The sequence below is a fragment of the Ascaphus truei genome, chromosome 8 (assembly GCF_040206685.1).
Source record: "Ascaphus truei isolate aAscTru1 chromosome 8, aAscTru1.hap1, whole genome shotgun sequence".
Taxonomy (NCBI): Eukaryota; Metazoa; Chordata; class Amphibia; order Anura; family Ascaphidae; genus Ascaphus; species Ascaphus truei.
In genome coordinates, this window is record NC_134490.1 from 17918322 (window position 1) to 17939505 (window position 21184).

At 44.6% G+C, this 21184-nt stretch overlaps 2 protein-coding genes across 10 annotated transcripts in view; one reads left to right on the forward strand and one right to left on the reverse strand.

Annotated features, from left to right (window-relative positions):
• The window catches only part of ZSWIM8 (zinc finger SWIM-type containing 8), a 69660-nt gene extending 52382 nt beyond the window's left edge, over positions 1 to 17278 (forward strand). For 5 of the 8 annotated variants that reach the window (XM_075610640.1, XM_075610639.1, XM_075610641.1 and 2 more), the window contains 10 exons: positions 314 to 466; positions 874 to 1096; positions 2892 to 3181; positions 3728 to 3951; positions 5366 to 5839; positions 8412 to 8595; positions 9273 to 9446; positions 10062 to 10181; positions 10927 to 11105; positions 12806 to 17278. In XM_075610640.1, the coding sequence (XP_075466755.1) occupies positions 314 to 466; positions 874 to 1096; positions 2892 to 3181; positions 3728 to 3951; positions 5366 to 5839; positions 8412 to 8595; positions 9273 to 9446; positions 10062 to 10181; positions 10927 to 11105; positions 12806 to 13009 (2225 nt within the window). In that variant the 3' untranslated portion in view covers positions 13010 to 17278. The remainder of the gene's footprint in view (positions 1 to 313; positions 467 to 873; positions 1097 to 2891; positions 3182 to 3727; positions 3952 to 5365; positions 5840 to 8411; positions 8596 to 9272; positions 9447 to 10061; positions 10182 to 10926; positions 11106 to 12805) is intronic. The other 3 variants (XM_075610643.1, XM_075610646.1, XM_075610642.1) reach the window with 2 other exon arrangements.
• NDST2 (N-deacetylase and N-sulfotransferase 2) overlaps positions 15518 to 21184 on the reverse strand; it is a 105618-nt gene continuing 99951 nt past the window's right edge. For both annotated transcript variants that reach the window (XM_075610647.1, XM_075610648.1), the window contains 4 exons: positions 20402 to 20572; positions 19818 to 19927; positions 19038 to 19140; positions 15518 to 18076 (listed from right to left, as the gene is read on the reverse strand). In XM_075610647.1, coding sequence (XP_075466762.1) covers positions 17951 to 18076; positions 19038 to 19140; positions 19818 to 19927; positions 20402 to 20572 — 510 coding nt within the window. In that variant the 3' untranslated portion in view covers positions 15518 to 17950. The remainder of the gene's footprint in view (positions 18077 to 19037; positions 19141 to 19817; positions 19928 to 20401; positions 20573 to 21184) is intronic.

A 21184-nucleotide genomic window follows, 5' to 3' on the forward strand; every position in this document is an offset into this window, starting at 1 on the left:
ATTAGACAGAGTTCAAATAGTTGTTAAGAGTAAACACTATTCCATAACGCTTTGCTTACGAATCTTGTGTGTACTCGGATTGTTCACGAATACAACACAACGTTTCAGGTTCACCCCGGGACCCGATATGTTGTGTGTACTCTCTGATTGATCACTGCAACACATTCTTCTACTGGAAAGGGTTAAGTGAAGGGAGAAAGGCCTATACCGTCCATTTTTGGGTAGTCCGTTGTTACAGTAATGTACATGATTGGGGTAGAGACTCGCAATGCTTTGGGTGTGTGATGTGTGTGTGTATGATGTCTTAATACAGACGGCTCCCAGAGGTCGGCCAGTGAAACTGCAGGGGAAGGGCACGTTTTCAAACAGGAAGGAAAGGTTCCGAGCCGCCTGGCCCTGGGAAACCGTGGCGGATACAACGGGAGATGCTGGGGGTCGCCAGTGCGTCAGAAAAAGAAGCATACAGGTAGGTGTTTCACACCATTAGGTGACGGAGCCACTCCCTCAAACCTGAAGGGCTTACATTGTACCCTTCAGCCCTGAAACATACCCTAGTTATTATACACTCCCGGAAAGGTGTTTCCACATTGTTCTTTGTTTAAATGCCTACATGTGTATGTCCATTTTTTACATTTAATAACCAGTTTGGCTTAACTTGGTGCGGTGTGAGGTGTTTCTTCCAACCTTTCGCAGAACCTTCTGCTTTTCAAATACTGAACTGGAGCAGCCAAAGTCTGCAGAGAATCTGCGTCTCGGAGATAAAGATATATTTATTTGCGTCCGCGTCCTGTTGCGCCCGCGGCTTCCTTGGCAGTGGGTTACAGTTGGTTAGAAGATCTTGGTTTTATGTGGGGTTATCTTTGATTGTTGTAGGCATGGCCAGCATCGACAGCAGCGCCCCAGAGACCACATCGGACAGCTCTCCGACACTCAGCCGCCGCCCGTTACGTGGCGGTTGGGGAGCCACTCCCTGGGGCCGTGGACAGGACAGCGACAGCATCAGCAGCTCCTCCAGCGATTCCCTGGGATCATCCTCCTCCAGTGGCAGCAGGAGGGCTAGCGCAGGGGCCAGAGCCAAGACAGTGGAAGTGGGCAGGTAAGGAGAGTTAGAGTTCGTCAAGAGAAGCCTCGGATATCCTCTAATGCTGCAGAGAGAGGGTTATGTTGCATAGCTACTGTGCAATTGTAGTGTCCCCTAACACTGGGGTTCTCAACCCGAAGACCCCCCAACAGGTTAGATTTTTAGGATATCCCTGCTTCAGTACAGGCAGCTCAACCAGAGGCTCGGTTGAAGACGGAGCCTCAGATTGAGCCACCTGTGCTGAAATGGGGATATCCTTAAACCCTGACCTGTTTGGGTGGGGTCTTGAGGGCTGACGTTGAACACCCCTGCCCTAACATATAGAAGGAGACTCCTGGCAGCCAGGCATTAACCCAGTACCTCAATTATTGGGTCATGTTCAGTACCCATACACAACCAGAGGTTCTCATTAGCCCATATACATATGTTGTAGTTGAAGAAAGTTTAGAGTGAACAAAAAAGCATTGCTTAAAAAAGGCATAATTATTCCAAATGTAAAAAACCCTCCTTTTTTTAAATGTTTAAATTATTTGGGAACACATTCATGTCTCAGACAGGTCTGCAAACCTGCACTTCCCCATTATCTCGTAGCATTCGATGCTTCCACTGCAGCCAGGGATTCTGGGTAATGACCTGCACATGAGAACTCACAGCGTGCTGCTTTTAGCTTATGGATCTCTATATGCTTACACCTGCCGTGCTTATAGGGATCCATGTTGGAATGGACAGGAAGCTAAAAGTGACACACTGCGAGTGCTCATTTGCATGTCAGTACCCAGAATCCCTGGCTGCAGTGGGAGCATTGTATGCGAAGAGATAAAGGGGAAAGGCAGGGTTGCAGGCCTGTCTGAGACACGTGAATGCGCCCACACATGTTGCTGTTATTTGCTGTACGCTGCACAGTGGGGGGTTTACGCCATATTTTTCTGTGTCTGCTTTAAATCATTTCGAATGCCTTTTCTATACTTCACGTTTTTTTTGTGGCCCAGTCTGCACTTCCGTCAACTGCAAATATATATTTAGCAGCAAATGCGAACCTGCGGTTGTGTACAGGCTCCACCAACACAACTCCATGAATAAGATCCGACGTTCAGCGGGTCTCCTTTGGTGTGTCAGGGGGGAGACTACAGTTGTACAGCGTCTTAGAAACCTGGACATGAGCCCCGACAATAAACACGGCATTGATGTCTCTCACGGTGCGCTCCTCCTGTACCCAGTCACTTTCATATATCGCAAAGCAAGACATGACAAGGCTTGCTGTCCAGTTCAAGGGACGATGTTCATTGCTTAAGAAACTCGGGAAAATATTTTATGCCGATTTTTGTGTCCTTGAAAACAAAATGGCGGGTGACGATACCTGTTATACAGGTGTAGCGCGTGAGCCTGGCCCCCAAGATACCACACGTCTGGTTTCCATAGGATTCAGTGGCTGTGTTGTGGAAAATCCCACCAGAGGGAACAATGAACCCTGCAATTTACCTTGATTACCGGCGCCCTGTCTGCACAAGTGGCCTTCTTAACGAGGTTACTGTAGAAGGCTGAATGAAGTCCATCAAACTTTTATGAATCCCCTATCGGGTAACTGGAAAACAAATGGGTTGAAAGAAGCTGTTTTTACAGGTTGTTGGATGCTATGGGAGAAGATGCTGCACATGACAAGCTGCTTGAAGCCCTTGCTGCCAGAGAGGCAATGTGTTGTACTCCTCTCTGACTGCAAAGGGTTAAATTGGCAGGTAGCTCCATCCTGGTGTAGATTAATGTGGTTGCAGCACAAGCCTCGTGTAAACTCTTTTGGGTGTGTCCTTCTCAGGTACAAGGGGCGTCGCCTGGAGAGCCACGCCCCCCACGTCCCCAACCAGCCCTCCGAAGCCGCCGCCCACTTCTACTTCGAGTTGGCCAAGACGGTCCTCATCAAGGCCGGGGGGAACAGCAGCACCTCCATCTTCACCCATCCATCATCTAGCGGTGGCCACCAAGGGCCCCACCGCAACCTGCACCTATGTGCCTTCGAGATAGGTCTCTACGCCTTGGGGCTGCACAACTTTGTGTCCCCAAACTGGCTCTCCAGGACTTACTCGTCCCACGTCTCTTGGATAACTGGTGAGTGGGCTGGCTGTTGAATTTGCCCAGTAGCGCACCTATCTTCTCCCTACTTGCTGAAGGGGCAGTCCCTCCTAGGACCAAAGTGCACCAATGGCAGTGACCTGTTTTGATTTAAAATCTAGATTTTATCATCTTTTGTACCCAGACTGACACGTATTTGTATATCGTTCTTAGTTTGTAAACATCGAGTTGAGGGGTTTAATTTCCCTTTTGTGTGATATTATTGTTATCAGCAAGAGTTTGCACAGGCAACCCCCACCGCCCGTCCTCTTATCTTTATTTGCCGTTGTGGAAAAAAAAAAGATCGATGCAACACTCCTGATGTACACTGAGACTCGCCAGCAAAAAGTAAAATAAAAACCTTTTATTTGAACTACATAAAACAGATAGTCACGAACAAAAATAGGAAACCTCCACCAGAAAATCTCGCGCCCCTCACTTTGTGCACCACTGAGCTAAGGGTAAAGAGAATATTAGATTTGACATCAGACCGTCCCCCATTCATTGGCTGTGCATTTCCATGGCTCCGTGTATGTATTCCAGGGCAGGCCATGGAGATCGGCAGCGCAGCTTTGAACATCCTGGTGGAATGCTGGGATGGGCACCTGACCCCACCGGAAGTGGCATCTCTTGCAGACAGGGCTTCCCGTGCCAGGGATTCTAACATGGTTCGTGCAGCAGCCGAACTGGCTCTGAGCTGCCTCCCGCATGCACATGCCTTGAACCCCAATGAGATCCAGCGGGCTCTGGTACAGTGCAAAGAGCAGGTATGTACGGATGCACAGACACACAAATGTATCTCGGTGCTTTTCCTGTTGTAAATACTTTTCATGTTGGTCTGATATGTATCACAACCGGAGAACTACAACATGTCCCTAGATCTGCACACTCAATGTTTTTTCACATAACAATGTCATGACAGAATTATATACAGTATTGCCATTTTCTTCTAAACTTTCTTGTATGCATTTTTTATTGTAATACTCCGTTACATGTTATGGATCTAGTTTTCATTGGTCCCAATGCAGCCAAAAGAATTCTACGGGAGCTTAATCATTCTAATACTTTTACGTGTTGCATAGGGTTGAGTACCAGCGGGTTTATGACTGGCTGAAGCAGTTCCCTCTGATTTTAATAGTATAAAGAATGTCATATTATTCTTTTGCCTCGTAGTTTGTAGGAGAGGCTGAAAGAAAGTGTTGAATTTGTAATAATCAAAATATCCCCTATTTTGCATAAGCTAATGTTCCTGTATTACACTATGCATCTATTTCAAGATCGCATCCTTTGGTGGTTGAGATGTAATTTTACATAATTAATGAAGCATTTCTGCCTATGGTGGGTTTTTGTGTTTTATCTGAACCGGGGGTCCGGTGGAGGCCATCTGTGGTCCCCCCATAGTCCCGGGGACCCCGCCTCTGGTTCTGGAGGTACGTGTAGTTTTTTTTTTTGTGCTGGTTCTGACACACACAAATACACACACAAATATACACATAAACACGGCTGCCAGGATCACCAATAGAAAGCTGCGATGTCGTCTCATGATGTCGTGACTTTTTCTATTGGCTGCCGTGCCGAGTCCTGACTCTGGCGGCCATATTGCTCACCTAGGATTGTCGGCTGGACCCTTATACTGAACAGGCTCGCCGCTCTTAAACGTGGGGCTCCCCGGACATTGGGGGACAACCGCTGAGTTCCGCGGAACCGCCCCGGTTCAGGTAAGAGGGGCGTTGGGGAAAAAGATGGGGGTGCGCTTTTTTTCCGTGTCCTTGTGAGGTTCTATAGGAACATTCTTCCAGCCATTCAAACATTAAAATTGTTTCTGATAAATAACAATTAAAAAGCACCACATCTTGCAAATGTTCTAATTTTTAGGGCCGGGTTTATTAAGTGCGATCGGCACTATAGCAGCCCATTGAATAAGGACCTTGACGTGGCTACACTTCTCAACGTCTGTGGGTCGTGTATCGTGCTACTACTTAACTAATTTGGTGTCATTACAAAGACTTATGATTTTACCATACAGAAAATAAATAACAATTTGCATCAATGTGCAATGTTGGTGTGTATATATTTTATAAAGCAGCGGGCAGTCCGGGGTCTTTGCAAGCATTACACCTGCAAACACGAGTACTTTTCCATTGGAGTAGTCTGAATGTGTATTTGTGGTTCTGTCCCCAGGATAACCTGATGCTGGAGAAAGCTTGTATGGCTGTAGAGGAGGCTGCCAAGGGAGGAGGCGTGTACCCTGAGGTCTTGTTTGAAGTGGCCCACCAGTGGTACTGGCTGTATGAGCAGACAGCCGGTGGTACTCCAGCCCAGAGAGAGGGCGCTACCGGGTGCAGCACAGGAGGCGCACGTTCTGTGGCAGAAGCTGTCCGTGGACTTGCAGACAGCAGGATAATCCCGGATACCTCCACTGTAACTGTAGCAGCGGCGGTGACGGCAGCGGCAGTGATGCCAGTGATCTCAGTCGGGTCAACGATTTACCAGCAGCACACGGCAATGGCTCATGCGCACACCCAGGGACTGCACCCTTATACAACTCTGCAAACGCACATCCCGTCTGTCTGCACCCCACAGTACATTGGGATCCCACGCCAGCAAATCCCGCAGTCGGCAGTCTTTCCAGTGCCAGGAACGCTGTACACACAGGTAAGAGTCGGAGGAAACCTAAGCAGAGGTGTCCACTGAAAGGGTGCGAAGCAAGTAACAAAATAGGGTGCGGAGCAACTTGTATAATGTTTTAAGGAAAGGGTTGTCAACTGCAGTCCTCAAGGGCCACCAAAAGGTCAGGTACTTAGGAAATCCCTGCTTCAGTACAGGTGGCTCAGTCAAAGATTGATCCACCGGTGCTGAAGCAGGGACTGATTGAGCCACCGGTGCTGAAGCAGGGACTGATTGAGCCACCGGTGCTGAAGCAGGGACTGATTGAGCCACCTGTGCTGAAGCAGGGATATCCTGAAACCCTAACCGCTTGGTGGCCCTTGAGGAGTGGAGTTGGCCACCCCTGGCTTATCCTTTCCAGGTGCTGCATTGAGCTGTGCGTGGGCAATGCTAGTCTTAATTGTAACCTGCCAAATCTGACTTTTTGAAAGCGCTTAATTAGAAAAGCAACCTCTCCTCCCCTTTTTGTATAAATCTATTTTTCCTATTGCAGCAAACACAGCTGTAAAAAAAACAAACAAAAGTGATGCAGAATTCAAAGAGCTCTGGTGACTTAGAAACCGGAGAGGGTTGCAGTGTCCCCCCTGAACGTCCTTCTTTAAAATGAATGTTATATAAAGGGGCAGGTTCCTGGGAAGAAGGGCTGTTGTATAAAATAACAAAAGCCTGTTCTCTGCAAGGAAAGTGCTTCTGATCTCTGGAATCGCTCTCCCATAGATGCTTCTCACTGCCAGCGCGGTGAACTAAATATGACAGAGTACTTTCCGTCTCTTGACAGCTGTTGCCTGCTGGAGTCGCAGCTCCATCTGGCACATAGCAAGCCATCAAATTTCTCTTTATGTCAATCTCACGGGAACGTTGGTAAAACCTTATTGAGTTAGGAGCTATATAGTGAAGGGGCGACCTGTGGCCCTGGAGTTTGGGACTCCCCTCTCCCTTCATTGTTCCTTTGAATGCTCTTTGTTTTATATTGTAATGGTGAAGCCCATTTTGTTGAGGGGTAATCTGTGAGTGATGGTCCTGAGACTGGAGCTGATTTTGAAAAAGTACGTGAATGAAATGTGAAAGTTTATTTTATTAAATTCTTTTAAAGGGGGGGGGGGGGAAGTCTACCAGCCTTTTAATTTCCTAAACTACGGTGGCCAACTCCAGTCCTCAGGGCTAGCAACAGGTCAGGTTTTAAGGATAGCCCTGCTTCAGCACAGGTGGCTCAATTGACTGAGCCTTAAAACCTGACCTGTTGGTGGCCCTTGAGGACTGAAATTGGCTACCCCTGGTTTAAAGGGACAGTCCCTCATAGGACGAAAATTACCTAACGAAATTGACACTCGTTTAATCCCTCTCTTCCTTTGTCATGTTGCACGAATGAAATCATTGCTTATCAATGGATTTACGATTTAGTGAAGATCTTGCCTCTGAAAAAAGACCATGGTATGGTTTATAGGTTAAATTGAGCTTGTGTGTGTGTGTATGTATATGTATATGTATGTATATGTATGTATATGTAGAGGAAAAAGAAAAAGAACACAGGCGCAAATAAATGGTGTACTACTGGATATAAAATCAATTAAACTGGGAACATAGTAGATGACCATGGAATAGAGTCTAAAGTAGCAGATCATTTGGGCATATAGGATATTTGGTTCCTCTCCTTCCAGCTGTTCGGCGGTCTCGCCTGGCTCCACGTGGGACGCTGGATCTCCGTGTATCGATATGCGTCACCACTGCCTGCGGGTTCCTTCCGATCAGCTCCTAGTCCCGCGAGATCGTGAGTGTGACGTCACGTTTCCAGAGAGTTCGTCGGGGCAAAGTCCCGGGGAGAGAACGAGTCCAAATGATCTTTAGTGTACACTGCTGACAGTTCAGAGAGTAGGGAAGGCTAAAGAATTCTTCTCAAGACCTCCACCCTACGCGTTTCGTCCTACTGAAAGGACTTTCCATGGTCATCTACTATGTTCCCAGTTTAATTGATTTTATATCCAGTAGTACACCATTTATTTGCGCCTGTGTTCTTTTTCTTTTTACTCCATATATAGCATTATTGTGTATAGTGCATACATTGTGGCAGCATCTACATGGTACATTTTCTGTTTCTGCTGTGATAGATAGCGCACTTAGTTTTTTATAGGATATATATATATATATATATATATACAGTGGTTGACAAATCACCAAAAAATCTACTCGCCACACAAAAAAATCTACTCGCCACCTAGTACCAAACGTGTGCTGCTTGGGCCAATATTTACTCGCCCGGGGGTTAAATCCACTCGCCCGGGGCGAGCAAATGTATAGGTTTGTCGAACACTGTATATATATATATATATCTCCATGGCAATGTTACATTTCTATCTAATGTCTATTTGATAAGTGCTCGGCCCTCAGATGTACAGATGGTTTTATTTGTATCGTAAGGAACAAAAACAAAACGTAATTGTTAACGTCGAGGGTGAGTGAAAAGTTGTAAGGAAGGAAGTTACACTGATAACGTTGTTTAAAATGATTTGATGTTGGAGTGCCCCATTAAATGTGTCTTTTAATTCCCTGTCTATGATTATAGGACTCACGATATTTCTTGCAGGGTGTACACCCAGCCTTCATCGGCGCCCAGTATCCATACACCGTAACAACTCCGTCTCTGGCAGCTACAGCCGTGTCCTTTCCAGCTGTCCCTTCAATGACACAGATTGCTGTCCACCCTTACCATGCAGAGGCAGGGCTATCGCTGTCCTCAAACGTAGCAAGTGAGTCAGGCGCTGATCCATACAGCAGGTTCTGTCGTAGCCATTCTGCTGCCATTGTTTACGGCTGTGATAAGTTAGAATAGTGACATTAGACAGCCATGCTTCTCCATTTCTCTTTGGCAGCTTCTCCACCGCACCATATTAGCAAACCAAATGAGTCGGGTGATTTGAGTGGACAATATTCTCATTGTAAATACAAGGTTTCACTGCTTTATGCTGTATTACTTCTAGCCATGAGCACACGAGTGGTCATTTATTTATGTTTCTGCCCAAGAACTGCAACTTTTCTTTGATTCCATTTCAGACGGCAACAGAGAAGTTTTACCTAGAAACCTGATTATTGTTGAGAGCAGTGAGATCAGAGACCACCTACAGTACAATTATTATGACACAATATTGTATCCCCCTCTAGTGTCACAAACACAATTATTTACCCTCCAAAAGATCTTTAACGCTTGGGCCTTCTTTTCCCATCGGGCAGCAAAGGGTTAATTCGCCCATTCTTTTATTGTTGATATCTAGGTACTGAGGGATTAAGACAGACTGGGTTTTTTTGTTAGGTCCTTCTACAGACACCCTGGTAAATACCATATGTAGTTCTCGTGTACTCCACATGGTTGGTAGGAAAGGCGCCGGGGTTTGCATGACCTTGTCCCAGCCTTTGCCTTTTATGTTAGTAGGGAGCGTCCATGCAGGAACGACATTTCCAGCCATCCAGGGGTCCTCCTTGACAACACTAAGCACTCAGCCTGCTTCACTGATCACGGGCGGCTTCCCTTCAGAGGACGAACAGCACAGTCAACCTGTTAGCCCACAGGGCTTGCACTACCTCCACTCAGCCTATCGAGTCGGTAAGAAAACGATTGGGAGTACAGGGGGTTAACGTGTAAATCATTATGTGCATTCAACATGTTTTAGCAATGGTAGAAAATGTGCTGTAAATGGGTGAGCCAATTGGGCCTTTGGGTTAGTGTGAGCAGGTTAGGCAGTAACTTGTGTCTGAAAAATTCTTCACCATAATCATGAGGGTAATAATGGTTTTTTTTCTACAGCGCTAACCGTGTAGGTTTGGCAGAAACACACTAAGTGATGCAGCATGACAAACAAAGAATGGCTTCAACACACAATGTTGCAGCCAGTCGATGGTGTTCACATTTCTCTTTGTGTTGTTCTTGTCCAAACAATCCCGAATATCTGATAGACGTCCTGGCAGACTATAATCTTGTGTTTTTCTTACCCACTCTAACACTTGGCACATACTAAATAATCATAACCATACAAGTTTTCATGTGGAAGGGTTTCTGGGGAGATTGGGAATATACCTGAAGATAGTTTGCGCTATACCTATTGCATATTTACAAGCGGTCGTTTCAAGCATAACGTTAACCATACTTACTTTGCCATCAACGTATGCATTTCTGTGCACTACTGCATTATTATTGGCTGACCGTATGTTTGGTCTCCAGGGATGCTGGCTTTAGAGATGCTGGGACGGAGGGCCCACAATGACCATCCCAACAATTTTTCCCGAAGCCCTCCGTACACGGAGGATGTGAAATGGCTCCTAGGTTTAGCTGCAAAGTTGGGTAAGTAGATGGTATTTTTCTAGTCTGCTGTATCAGTGGTTTCATGTGCTTGACCACAGCGTATACAGTCTTCCCTACGTGTGAAATAATGAATCTGTATGCGTGGTGAATGTCAAACCTTTCCAGACTGCAAGAGCCACTTTAGTATAATGACCTCAGTTTATGCAGCCTCTGCTAACTGACCTTTCATTGAATGATAATGCCTGTGATGGCTTTCTATGCTGTGAATGCGATAGCAGGAAATGTGACCATCTTTGGGGTTGGAAAATCGAAACATTTAAATCTAACCTGAACAGGTTATATTGACTCCTGGATTCTTCTTTCCCAGGTATCTTTTTTTTTTGAGCGATGCACGTTGGACACTTGTGACTATTATTAGTGACGAGTAACATCTATTGACTAAGGAAGGCAAGCAGCGGTTATCATGGACTTTCCAGACCATATAAATGTTGGCTTATGTATTGCAACGAACATTTTTTTCTAGTAAATGTCTTCCTGTTATATTGTAAATCTTAGTAGGTATCCAGTGAACGTCAGATAAAAGAATGGGTAAGGGTGTCGCATGTCACACCGCTCTTCCTAAGCTAATTCTTGTAAAGCAAGAATGTTAAAATGAAGTTGTATTGCTGTACTTCCGATCTACTTGATGCCCTCTTTCTTTATCTGCAGGGAAAGATTCAGTGAATGTTGTCCTGTGGTATGCAGGCTACAGATATATTCTCACGCTTTTTGTCTCTTCCCGAAGGCGTCAACTATGTGCATCAATTCTGTGTCGGGGCAGCCAAGGGCGTGCTGAGTCCGTTTGTCCTGCAGGAAATCATCATGGAGGCTCTACAGAGACTAAACCCGGCCCACATCCATAATCACCTGCGCACCCCGGCGTTCCACCAGCTGGTGCAGCGCTGCCAGCAGTCATACATGCAGGTAACGCAGCGCCTGTGAATCCGCTGTACGCTTAGGTGGCTGCAAGTCTGTTGTTGCTTTTTAGTCGTTATTGATCACGTAGCTGGTTGGTGGACAGCGCTCCTCTGACTTCAAATGTCTTCTAAGAAACATCCAATCTGAGATAATCTGGTGTTTCTGCGCTACTGATTTGCAGCGCTTTAGCTTTCATGTGAACCAGACTTTCTACAATTGTTTTCCAAAAGGTAGTGAGAAACCTTAATCTATTACAATTTGTTAATTTTGTTACAATCACAAAATATTACATCCAAAGCACGTGACCTCCTGAGCAGGCGCACACCTTACTTCGTTTTGGGCATTGGGCGCTAGTTCCCATTAATGAGTCATGCTTGAGCATGTTAATGTACCTTGGGGTGGGGGGATTGCTAGTCTGGCCACATCTGTCCCATAGAAAACATCACATTTTGTCAGTTAACCTTATCACCAGAATTATATTGTTAACCCCTTCAGTGCTGGAGAGTCCTGCCACCTCCAACACTTGCAATCAGCCCCTTCCGTTTAGTTTCCCGCTGATCGCGATCACCACCTAGAATTCCTGGCAACAACCTAGGAGCATCATGGTGTTTGCCACCCTTCATGCATGCGCTGTATGTCTATAGGGCACTGGGGGGGGGAAGCACCAGTTCCTATAGAAGGTAGACATATTAAAGCTTTAGTCCCGCCAACGGCTGCCAACAGGTCAAGCTTTCAGGCCTGCTTCAAAACAGATTTCTCTGATTGAGCCACCTGTGCTGAAACAGGGATATCAAAATAGAAACAACAATTTACTTGTAGAGCTGAGGATGGACAGTCCCATCATATTAGATACAAATGGTAAAAGAAAACTTCCAAAGCATTTGTTGACCATGGATAGCGCTAGAAAAATGTCACCTAGTCACATTGCTTCAGCGCAGTAAGCCAGTTGTACGCTGACCGTGGGGTCTGGTGTAGGAAAGATTGCAGCTGCTGCAGAACGTCTTGAGAAGAAAAGCTGTCGATCACCACCCTGTTTCCCGAATTAGTGTCCCACAACGCTCTGCATAGTGCCAAGCAAACTATTGTGGGACATAACTTCAGGAAGCAGAGCAGTGATTGACAGCTCCTCTTCTTCCCCAGACGTTCTGCAGCACAGCGCTCCATCACCTCCACACGGCTCCATCACCTCCACACGGCCCCTTGTGTGTTGAGTGTGTTTTTCCAGCCGTGACCATTGAAATGTTATGTTTACAAATACATTTTTTTTTTTTTTTTTTTTTTTTGCTTGTTGAATATCCATATTCAACATGCCACTGTTCTTCGTTTGGACACGAGGTCCCTGTACGCATTTGACATTTAATGTTATTTTTTTTCCACCATTCTTTTAATTGTGATGTCCTTGTATGTAAAAGTGTTGCCAGATGGTGACTGATCCGATGAATTTGAGGAACAGGAAATAGATGCTGGTAGGAATATTTCCCAAGCATGGAACACATTGGGTTGTACTGTGGCTTGAGGTGACACAACCGATGTCAGGTTTTCAAGATATCCCAGCTTCAGCACAGGTGGCTCAATCAGAGGCGCAGTCTTTTGGGGGGGAGGGTGGCGGCTTGATGACTGGAGTTGAGCTCCCCTGTGCTATAGAACAAAATGATTTAAAAGTCCTGACTTCCTCTTCTTTTCCTCCCCCCCCCTCCCCCACACAGTATATCCACCATCGGCTCATTCACCTGACCCCAGCTGACTATGATGACTTTGTGAACGCCATCCGCAGCGCCAGGAGCGCATTCTGCCTGACGCCTTTGGGAGCAATGCAGTTCAATGACATCCTCCAAAACCTGAAGCGGGGCAAGCAGACCAAGGAGCTATGGCAACGGGTTTCCCTGGAAATGGCCACGTTCTCCCCGTGACATCACAGGCGCAGCTTGCAGGGCAACCCATGAGTCCTGGGGCTGTTGCCTCTTCAGAATGAGTAGGACACTACACAACTTCCACCTGCAAGACTGAACGTTTCACCACTTCCATTGTAACCCCTGATCTTTTAGGCAGTGAGGTATTGATGATTTGGGATACCAGCCAATATACTCATCCTCAAGATGGTAATCTCAGCTCCTGCTTATTGCAATGGTAGGAACGTAGTAACCAGCTTTAGAATGACTGTGTTCACAATCCTTCCAGCAGTGAAGGGGTAAACACATGTGGTTGCACCCATGTGAACTGCTTGTACTAGGTTGGATTTTTTTTTTTTATTATTATTATATATATACTTATAATTTTATTTTAGTTAAGACATTTAAAATGACTAGTTTAATGTGTCATTCCTTATATTGCAAAACAACTTTAACTTCCCCCTTCCTGAGGTTGTTGGTTAGAACTTCCCTTCAGTGTAGTAAAAGGGCAAGAGTGGCCAGTTTGGGTCCTCGCTTCTTCCTTTTCGCTCTCGCCTCTCCCCTCGGGGCGGTTGGCAGTGTGCGTGTCTGTCTTCTGTGAGTTCTGTCTTTTGAAAAATATTTATTTTGGCTTTTATCAATGTTTTTTGTTTGTATTGGCTTCTATTTTGGTGCATATGCCATCTTGGGTGGTGAAGGCCGACAAAGTGGACATGGTTGTTCTACCACTAGAAAAGACTGAAGTGAACCATGATGTCCCCAGACAACAACATCTTCAACACTTGGAACTGAAATAGCTCTCTGCTCCTCCTCCTCATCATCACCATGCAGGGCTTATCTGAGTTACCATCAACAGCAAGCTGCTGCGGTATCCAGGTTCTAAGGCATTGGGCTGGTTGAAGTTTTAGCTGTTGTATTCTGCAGTGTCGCCCAGCAGCACCGACTCCCATTTCTGGTGGTCGGTTTATGCATTCTTATTTTTGTTTCCTAATTAAAAAAATATATATATTTCTTTCTTTCTTTACACTAATCACCAGCCACATACTTGAGAGACAGCACTTGCTAGAACAGGAGTGGCCAATTCCAGTTCTCAAGTGCCACCAACAGGACAGGTACCTCTGTCAACAATTGAGCCACCTATGCTGAAGCAGGGGTATCCTGAAAACCTGACCTGTTGGTGGCCCTTGAGGACTGGAGTTCCCACCCCTGCCTGGATTACTCTCTATTTTCTCCCCTTTAAAAAGGACACTGTGGGTAGATTAGCAGCACCCCCAACTCTGTATGTGTGTATAACAGGCTAAGCTATTTCAGAAGCTGTTGGATACAGTTCAGGTTCCTTTTGATGCTGCTGTAGCACTTATTAAACTCTTCATTACTGGAAGGGTTTGCAATGTGTCTTTTCCCATAATAATATTTAGGGTATTCACAGCTGCTATACACACTGAAAAAACTTACTCTTGTGGTTTATGGTTTACCAGGCACTGCATATAATTATCCATTGAAAAAGGTCATTCATCGATCAAACTACAAAATAGTCAAGCAGGTGTTATAACTGAAATGAAATAGTCTCACTATCTAATGTAATTACATTGGTGTAATGTCCATACAGGTAGGTTAGTAACAGGAGTCTGATTATCGCTGCAACAGTAAGAAGCCCATAGGAAAAAGGTTGAGAAGATTCTACCCTGATTTTGCCAAAGCATTCATGTTGTGGCTGTCAGCCCCTTGTTAATATCTGCCACATTTGATTATTACACAGAGTTTTACTACAAGTGCTGAAGTGCTACTGCTACATAATTGCTATTTTGGCCTATGGTAGCTTTGAAATAAAGTACAAAATGTAGTTTAGAAATATTTAAAACATACTTATTTGTAGTGTGTATAGCTTGGACACACTGAAATATACATACATGTAAGGAGCAGACGCCAGACTCGAAGCTCTGTCTTTATCAAAGCTAATTTCATAGACATTGGAATGATTTATCAAGCAATTTAACACCTGACACCAAAGCACCAACTGATTATTTTTACATTCAGTATTTGGCTATAACAGATTTCTAAAAACTGGTGGTATCCAGGTACATTAGCTGTACCTCCTGTAGAATGAAGGATGAGAATACATGGACCTGTGTGTGATTGGGTGTAATTGTTCGATGGCCCTTGAGGGGAAGCAAATATAAATTAAATATTGTGGTGTATTCTCAGTTAACATTATGAAGATGCTCAAGAGGCAATTTTAACTAAATATGTCCGTATTGAAGCTCACAAAAATACATGATGAATCAGCCTCTGTCCTTTCCTGCTAACATCCCTTACATCTGTATGAACCTTGAAACACTACACAGTGAGATCGGATTATTTCTCTACTACATTGAGCCACTCAAAACAGCATCTGAAGAGGGTGAACAATGCATAAACATTTGTACATTTATATTCTGAATGCCTAACCCAGCATTGTGCATGTATTTATTGAGAATAGATCTAAACCATGACAAAATCAAGCAGCAGAAAGAACGAACATTTAGTGAATCCACAGAATGCTACTTCTAGCTTTTATTTAGACACTTGTGTTCAGCTGCGAGAGCCAAAAATTTATCCATTATCATCATTCAATGTGAATGACACAATACATGAGGGTTCCAGTGCAGGGGGTGGGGGTATGGGGTCAGCAGAGGGGATTGTTGGTAAAATACCACATGTATTTATTTTCTTTGTGTTTAAGCTTTTGGTTGCACAAGGACTACCCCCTGAAAAGGGCACATGGCATAAAATACTATATTGCATACTATTTACATTTTTAACATACAAGGGTAAAATTGACCATTTTACAAAATACACAATACCTATAGCTTAACTTAAAAAGCTTAAATGCCCCCTTTTTCCATCGTCTCCTCTACGATGGAGAAATATTGTGTAGGTGTACTAAAATATACTAAAATCACAGCGAAATGATAATTAAGAACTCGTGCGGGGGCAATGTTAGAGAATGAGGTGGTAACATCCAATGTTACTGTATCCACTTGCTGCTGTTATAGGAAATGCTGCTCTAAAATCCCACAGACACCTGGGGCAGCAGTTCAAGCAATATCCTACATGTGTTTTTTTTTTTTTTTTAAATCAGTTCTGTACTATGAGAAAATACTTGTAGCATTTAAAAAAAAAAAAAAAAAAAAAAATGTTTTTAAGACATTTTTAATGTTTCTAATGTAGGAAGTATTTTCAAAGTGACAGCCCCCTTCCCTTTCTGATAGAGAGAGGCTCTGGCTCTTGAGCCCCGCCCTAGCAGTGAACCAATTGTATCAAGGAACTGCACAGTCAATCATATTCCAGCCTACATAGCCCAGAATGCTGTGCAAGAACTGAATTAAATAGCCCCGAGCAAGCGATCGATTACAGGAAAACGGATCGATCTGCAGCTTAACTAATCACTTGTCAGTGTGCAGATTGTATTGATGCACATATTGAATGGGGGAATATATATATATTTTTTTTTTTTTTAAAGCAGCTAGAACTGCAGCTTTAATAGTTGCTTGCTTCTCACATTCACTTCTCCAGCGCCTTAACCTCAGTCATTTAATGCTGTACTTCCCTCTCTCTCTCGAAATTACATTTGACCTCTGTTTATTATTTAAAACAAAGTGCAACACTCAGAGCAATCAGTCTGTCTTTTTCAAACAACCTTCATCCATTCAGACAAGATTGTACTATTAAATTATTCAATTGCAAATGGAAAGCTATTCTAAGCTATGCAGCAATTAATCATTGCAATCCTAGATTTCTATAGGATAGAACAGGGGTGTGCAAACTGGGGGGTTCTAATTGGAATCTGAGAAGAATTCATTCAGCTTAAATAAAGACTGTTATACAGGAGCCAACTCTGAAACAATGCAACTGGAGGGTAACTATGGACTAGTCTGTGTCCCAAAAATTGCCCTCTGACACATAATTGCTGTGGAATATACACCTATATCATTTTTGCAACAATTTAATAAAATAAAAAAAACACTGCCCACTTAACACCTGCAGTTACACCTTTCCTATGTTACCCTTTCCAGCCAAAGCTGGGTATTTGTTTCCACAGGAGAAAAAAAGAAAGGGGTTTTGTACAAAGTCGCTTTTGTACCGTTGGTGTAAGTGGCACAGAGAACGGAGAGTGTCGGTCTTCCTGTATTTGCACGAGCGTTGACACTGATAGGGGGAGATTAAGCAGCCACCTTAGGGAACCAGAGTTTAACAGACCAGCAATGACTATTGCTCTGTTAGGGATTAAAGTACTGATGCAGGCTATTTGATGGGGAGAAAAATAACTTTACAGGGGTACTTGAGTAAACTAATGCACGGAACAAAAAAACAGATTTCAGTGCTACAATGGACTTAAAATACTCTTTTCCTCAGCTTGATTAATGACCATTGCGGCCAGAGGGACCTGTATTACATTGCAGAACAAATCCAGGCCACTCCGAGACTGAAAGGGTCAAAGCCTGAGAAGGAGGGGCTCCCATGACCAGACAAGACCAACCATACCACCCAACAAAGGGAACCATTTGTCCCATCATCCAAACCAAAGGATGACTCCAATATCCACCGTTCCTCGCCTGAAAAAGGCTCTCTTAACTTTTCCTTGTGTCCCAGATGCAGAAGCTTTGAAACAAATGGTTCATGTTTTTGTACAAGAGGTGCCTTCTATCCAACGGCCTCTTTCAGGGTCCATGAGGCCATTGCCACTGCTGACTGAATGAGATGCACGTCACTGCACAAGAGCAATGAGAATAAAGTCAATCCCCTTAAATAAGTGACGTTTCTGCTGATGTTCATCACCACAGGTGACAGCAAACCATGGCAAAGTTAAAGTGGCAGCAGGGTCTTTTTTTTTTTGCAGAAGTCTTTTCCAACCTTTGCATTGTTTGTTCACTGCTCCCCTGTGGGCTGCAGTGGCATCTGGATGCCTGGAATAGACGGGGCTCAGCTCCTGCTGGAATTCTGAAGCTGCTCACGCAGCCACGTTGGCAGAGGGTGGCCCAGTCTGTTTAGCATCTTGGACAGCTCAATGTTGTTTTCACGATAAAAATCAGATAGGAAACCCCGGGACTACAGGAATGGAGAAAACAAAATCAACATAAATCGTCTTCCATCTTTAAAGGAGCAATCTAAGCCGTTTGAAGCAGGGGGTCTCCAGAGCTGAAAGGGGGTCTCCAGAGCTGAACCTCATTCATTTCAGTTACAGGGACCCCCTGCTTCCTGAGATACAGACCTCTGAATGGGGTGCCAGTATCGCAGCAAAGTTTAAAGCTCCCGAGTCACATGAGCCAATAGGAAGCCGAACATGATGACATCACGGCTTCCTATTAGCCTGCCGTGCGCGGGAGCTTGCGCCATAATGTGCTTCCTGCTAGCAGAGGGGAGCAGCTACTGGCACCCCATACAGAGGTAAGTATCTTCAGAAGCAGGGGGTCCCTGGAGCTGAAATCAACGGGGTTTAGCTCTGGAGACCCCCTGCTTCAATCCTAATGTCAAAATCATTTATTTTTTGAATCGCCTGCATGGATCGCCTCTTTCAAGTCATCATTTCACTTTGTCACCTATTGAAAAAGGTTTTTAGGATCCCATAATTATTATATATATATTATTATCTGATCCTAATTGGTCTCCACTTTATTTCTGGCTAAATAACTGGCATTATTCTCACAAAGAAAAGCTAGGAAAGGAATAAACTGACAATTTACCAATGTAGAAACACAAACAAACAATCTCATCATGAGAGATTAGATAAAGAATGGGAAAAAAAACAATAACTAGGAAAATAGCAAAAATATAAAGCTAATAATAAAAAACATCTGATAAATATAAGTATTTTTAAAAGGCACCAATCAGTTCTATTTAATCCACTAAAGATACCATTAGTTCACTTTGGTATTAAGTGGGACCGCACCTTTAAACTCAGGGAAAGCAGCGCCTCTAGTCTTGAAGAGCTGTAATGTAACTGACGGCATCCCTGCAATGCCCGTGTTTGCCTGTTGAGGTCAGGGCATGTGGCTAGTGTTCTACTTACCGATGACTCCATGTCAGGATATTTCCGACCTTTACTTTTGCCGAGACATTTGGTCTTCCCGCTATCTGCCACCTGGCACCAAAATCCCTTGGCTTCATCAAACCTGCCCGGTGTAAATGATAAAGAAATGCTTGACAGGAAGAAATCGGCCTTGTTTGTCCAAACCGGAGACACAGATTTATCAATACAAACGCAACCACGATGCGGTGTGTAGCTGGCCCCTCCAGCAAAAAAGGGGGTAACAACGGAAAAACAGAATAAAGTACAGCCGGTCCTCGCTTATCCGACGTAAGGCGTCCCGCGTCCTGCCGTCGGATTGTGGGACCATGTTAATCTGCGGCGGTGAGCGTCGGACGTTGGATAATGCGTCCAGCGGGACTGCATTATGCAGCATCGGATAAGGCATGACGGAAAGCGGGCCATCGGACACCGAGGACCGCCTGTATTGTCTTTTTAACTCTCAATTCTGAAATCCTCTTTAAACTACCCACGTTGACCAATTTCATTGCTTTGAAACAATAAGGCCCCGATTCACTAAAGGATGTTAAAGCCCACCACTCTTTATTGAATCTGGCCTAAGATGCTGTTGGTGCAAAGGATTCTGGTTACAGATATGCAAACGCACAGTGAGGGTGTTGGCATGGAAGTGCCAATCTTCTGCATGGTCCTCTATAAGCCGCTCTCTAACGTGTAATTCACAGAACACCTCGTAGGGACAGATCTACTGTAAGACTGGATGTCGGAAGCAGCGTGCAGTGCTATGACAGGCGGTACACTTACTTGAGGGCCTGTGTGTAGTTAAAATGAGAAGTCACCCCCAAAAACTTCTGAATGTTGTCCATGGCGGCGGCTGGGCTGCTGCGCAGCTCTTGGCCGTCCACGATGTGGACCTGTAGCAGAAGATGTCGCCGGTTAGCAGTGTTTGGAACAGCTGCACAAGCAATGGAGTACCCCCAATAACTGCACCCCACTACTCATCCATTGCTGGGTGATTGCTTTGTAACGAAGTTCACAGAACAACACTCCATGAGAAAAGCTTAGAAAATGCGTCCAGGCAGTTTTATAGCTATATATTGCTCTTCATATGTTGGTTATCTGCAAATTGAAGCTTTATGTTGTGCATCTTGTTTAGTTAAACAGTTAGCGTATCTTAGACACAGATCTCTGTATGTGTAAGAAACATTACAATAAAATACACGGGTCCCACATCCCCTGGTAGTACTTGGCACTTATAGGTGATAACATGTTTTGTAGCTCAATGTTGTAATTCAACTCCACTGTGCCCAGAAATCTAACTTTTATGAGATGACATAACACTGGCTCATAGTATTACTAAAAGTAATGAATACCTGGTGCAAACTCACCTGGTTGGGGGGGTAGTATGTCAGCCACCTCTCCAGGTGTGTAACGTACCATCCGGGGAGCAGGCAGCGACTCTGCAAGTTCCGCAGATCCGGTGGAGCGCGCGGCCCCGCTGAAATCACCTGGGCAAAGGTGTAGTTTACCGCCACTGGGTCGCTATGCGCTCGCTGGTGCTAATCAGGGAAAGGATAAAGAGCTGAATATGCATAGGGAACATGTAAAAGTGCAGCAAGAAATAGAGGGAAAGCTTGTTGGCAAAGACTCAAAACAGAAACACGCACCTGGTGTCATATTAATAATGAGGATTACAATAAATGTTTATTCAATATAAATTTAAAATCCTTAGAATCAGTAGAAGAATTCATTGTTACAGGAAATACTGTATGTAGTTCTATAGATTTGTATCCCCTCTCGTAAGGGGTTGCTAGCAGGTTAGTGAATGCTTGGCCCCCATCCTATGTTGCAATAGGGATCCTGACATCACGATGGGGTATTTAGGATAGGAGAAAGGTTCTAGAGATGCAGGTTCCGGGAGGACAAGAGGCGAGGAGACTCGGGGGGAGTAGATAGGGATGTATTCATAAATAGAACAGACCAGGACCCTCTTATTTATTATGCTGTAGATAGGGACAGTACCCTTTAAGTCAAGAGCCCAGAAGATAGCTAGTGGAATTCAGCAGGTGCCATAGAGGGCCTCAGACAGAGGGTTCTTGGGTGTTGGCGGATCTGCTCTACCGGTAGATCCATACCAGTATTCGGTTCAGCCTGTATGGAAGTGGCGGTTC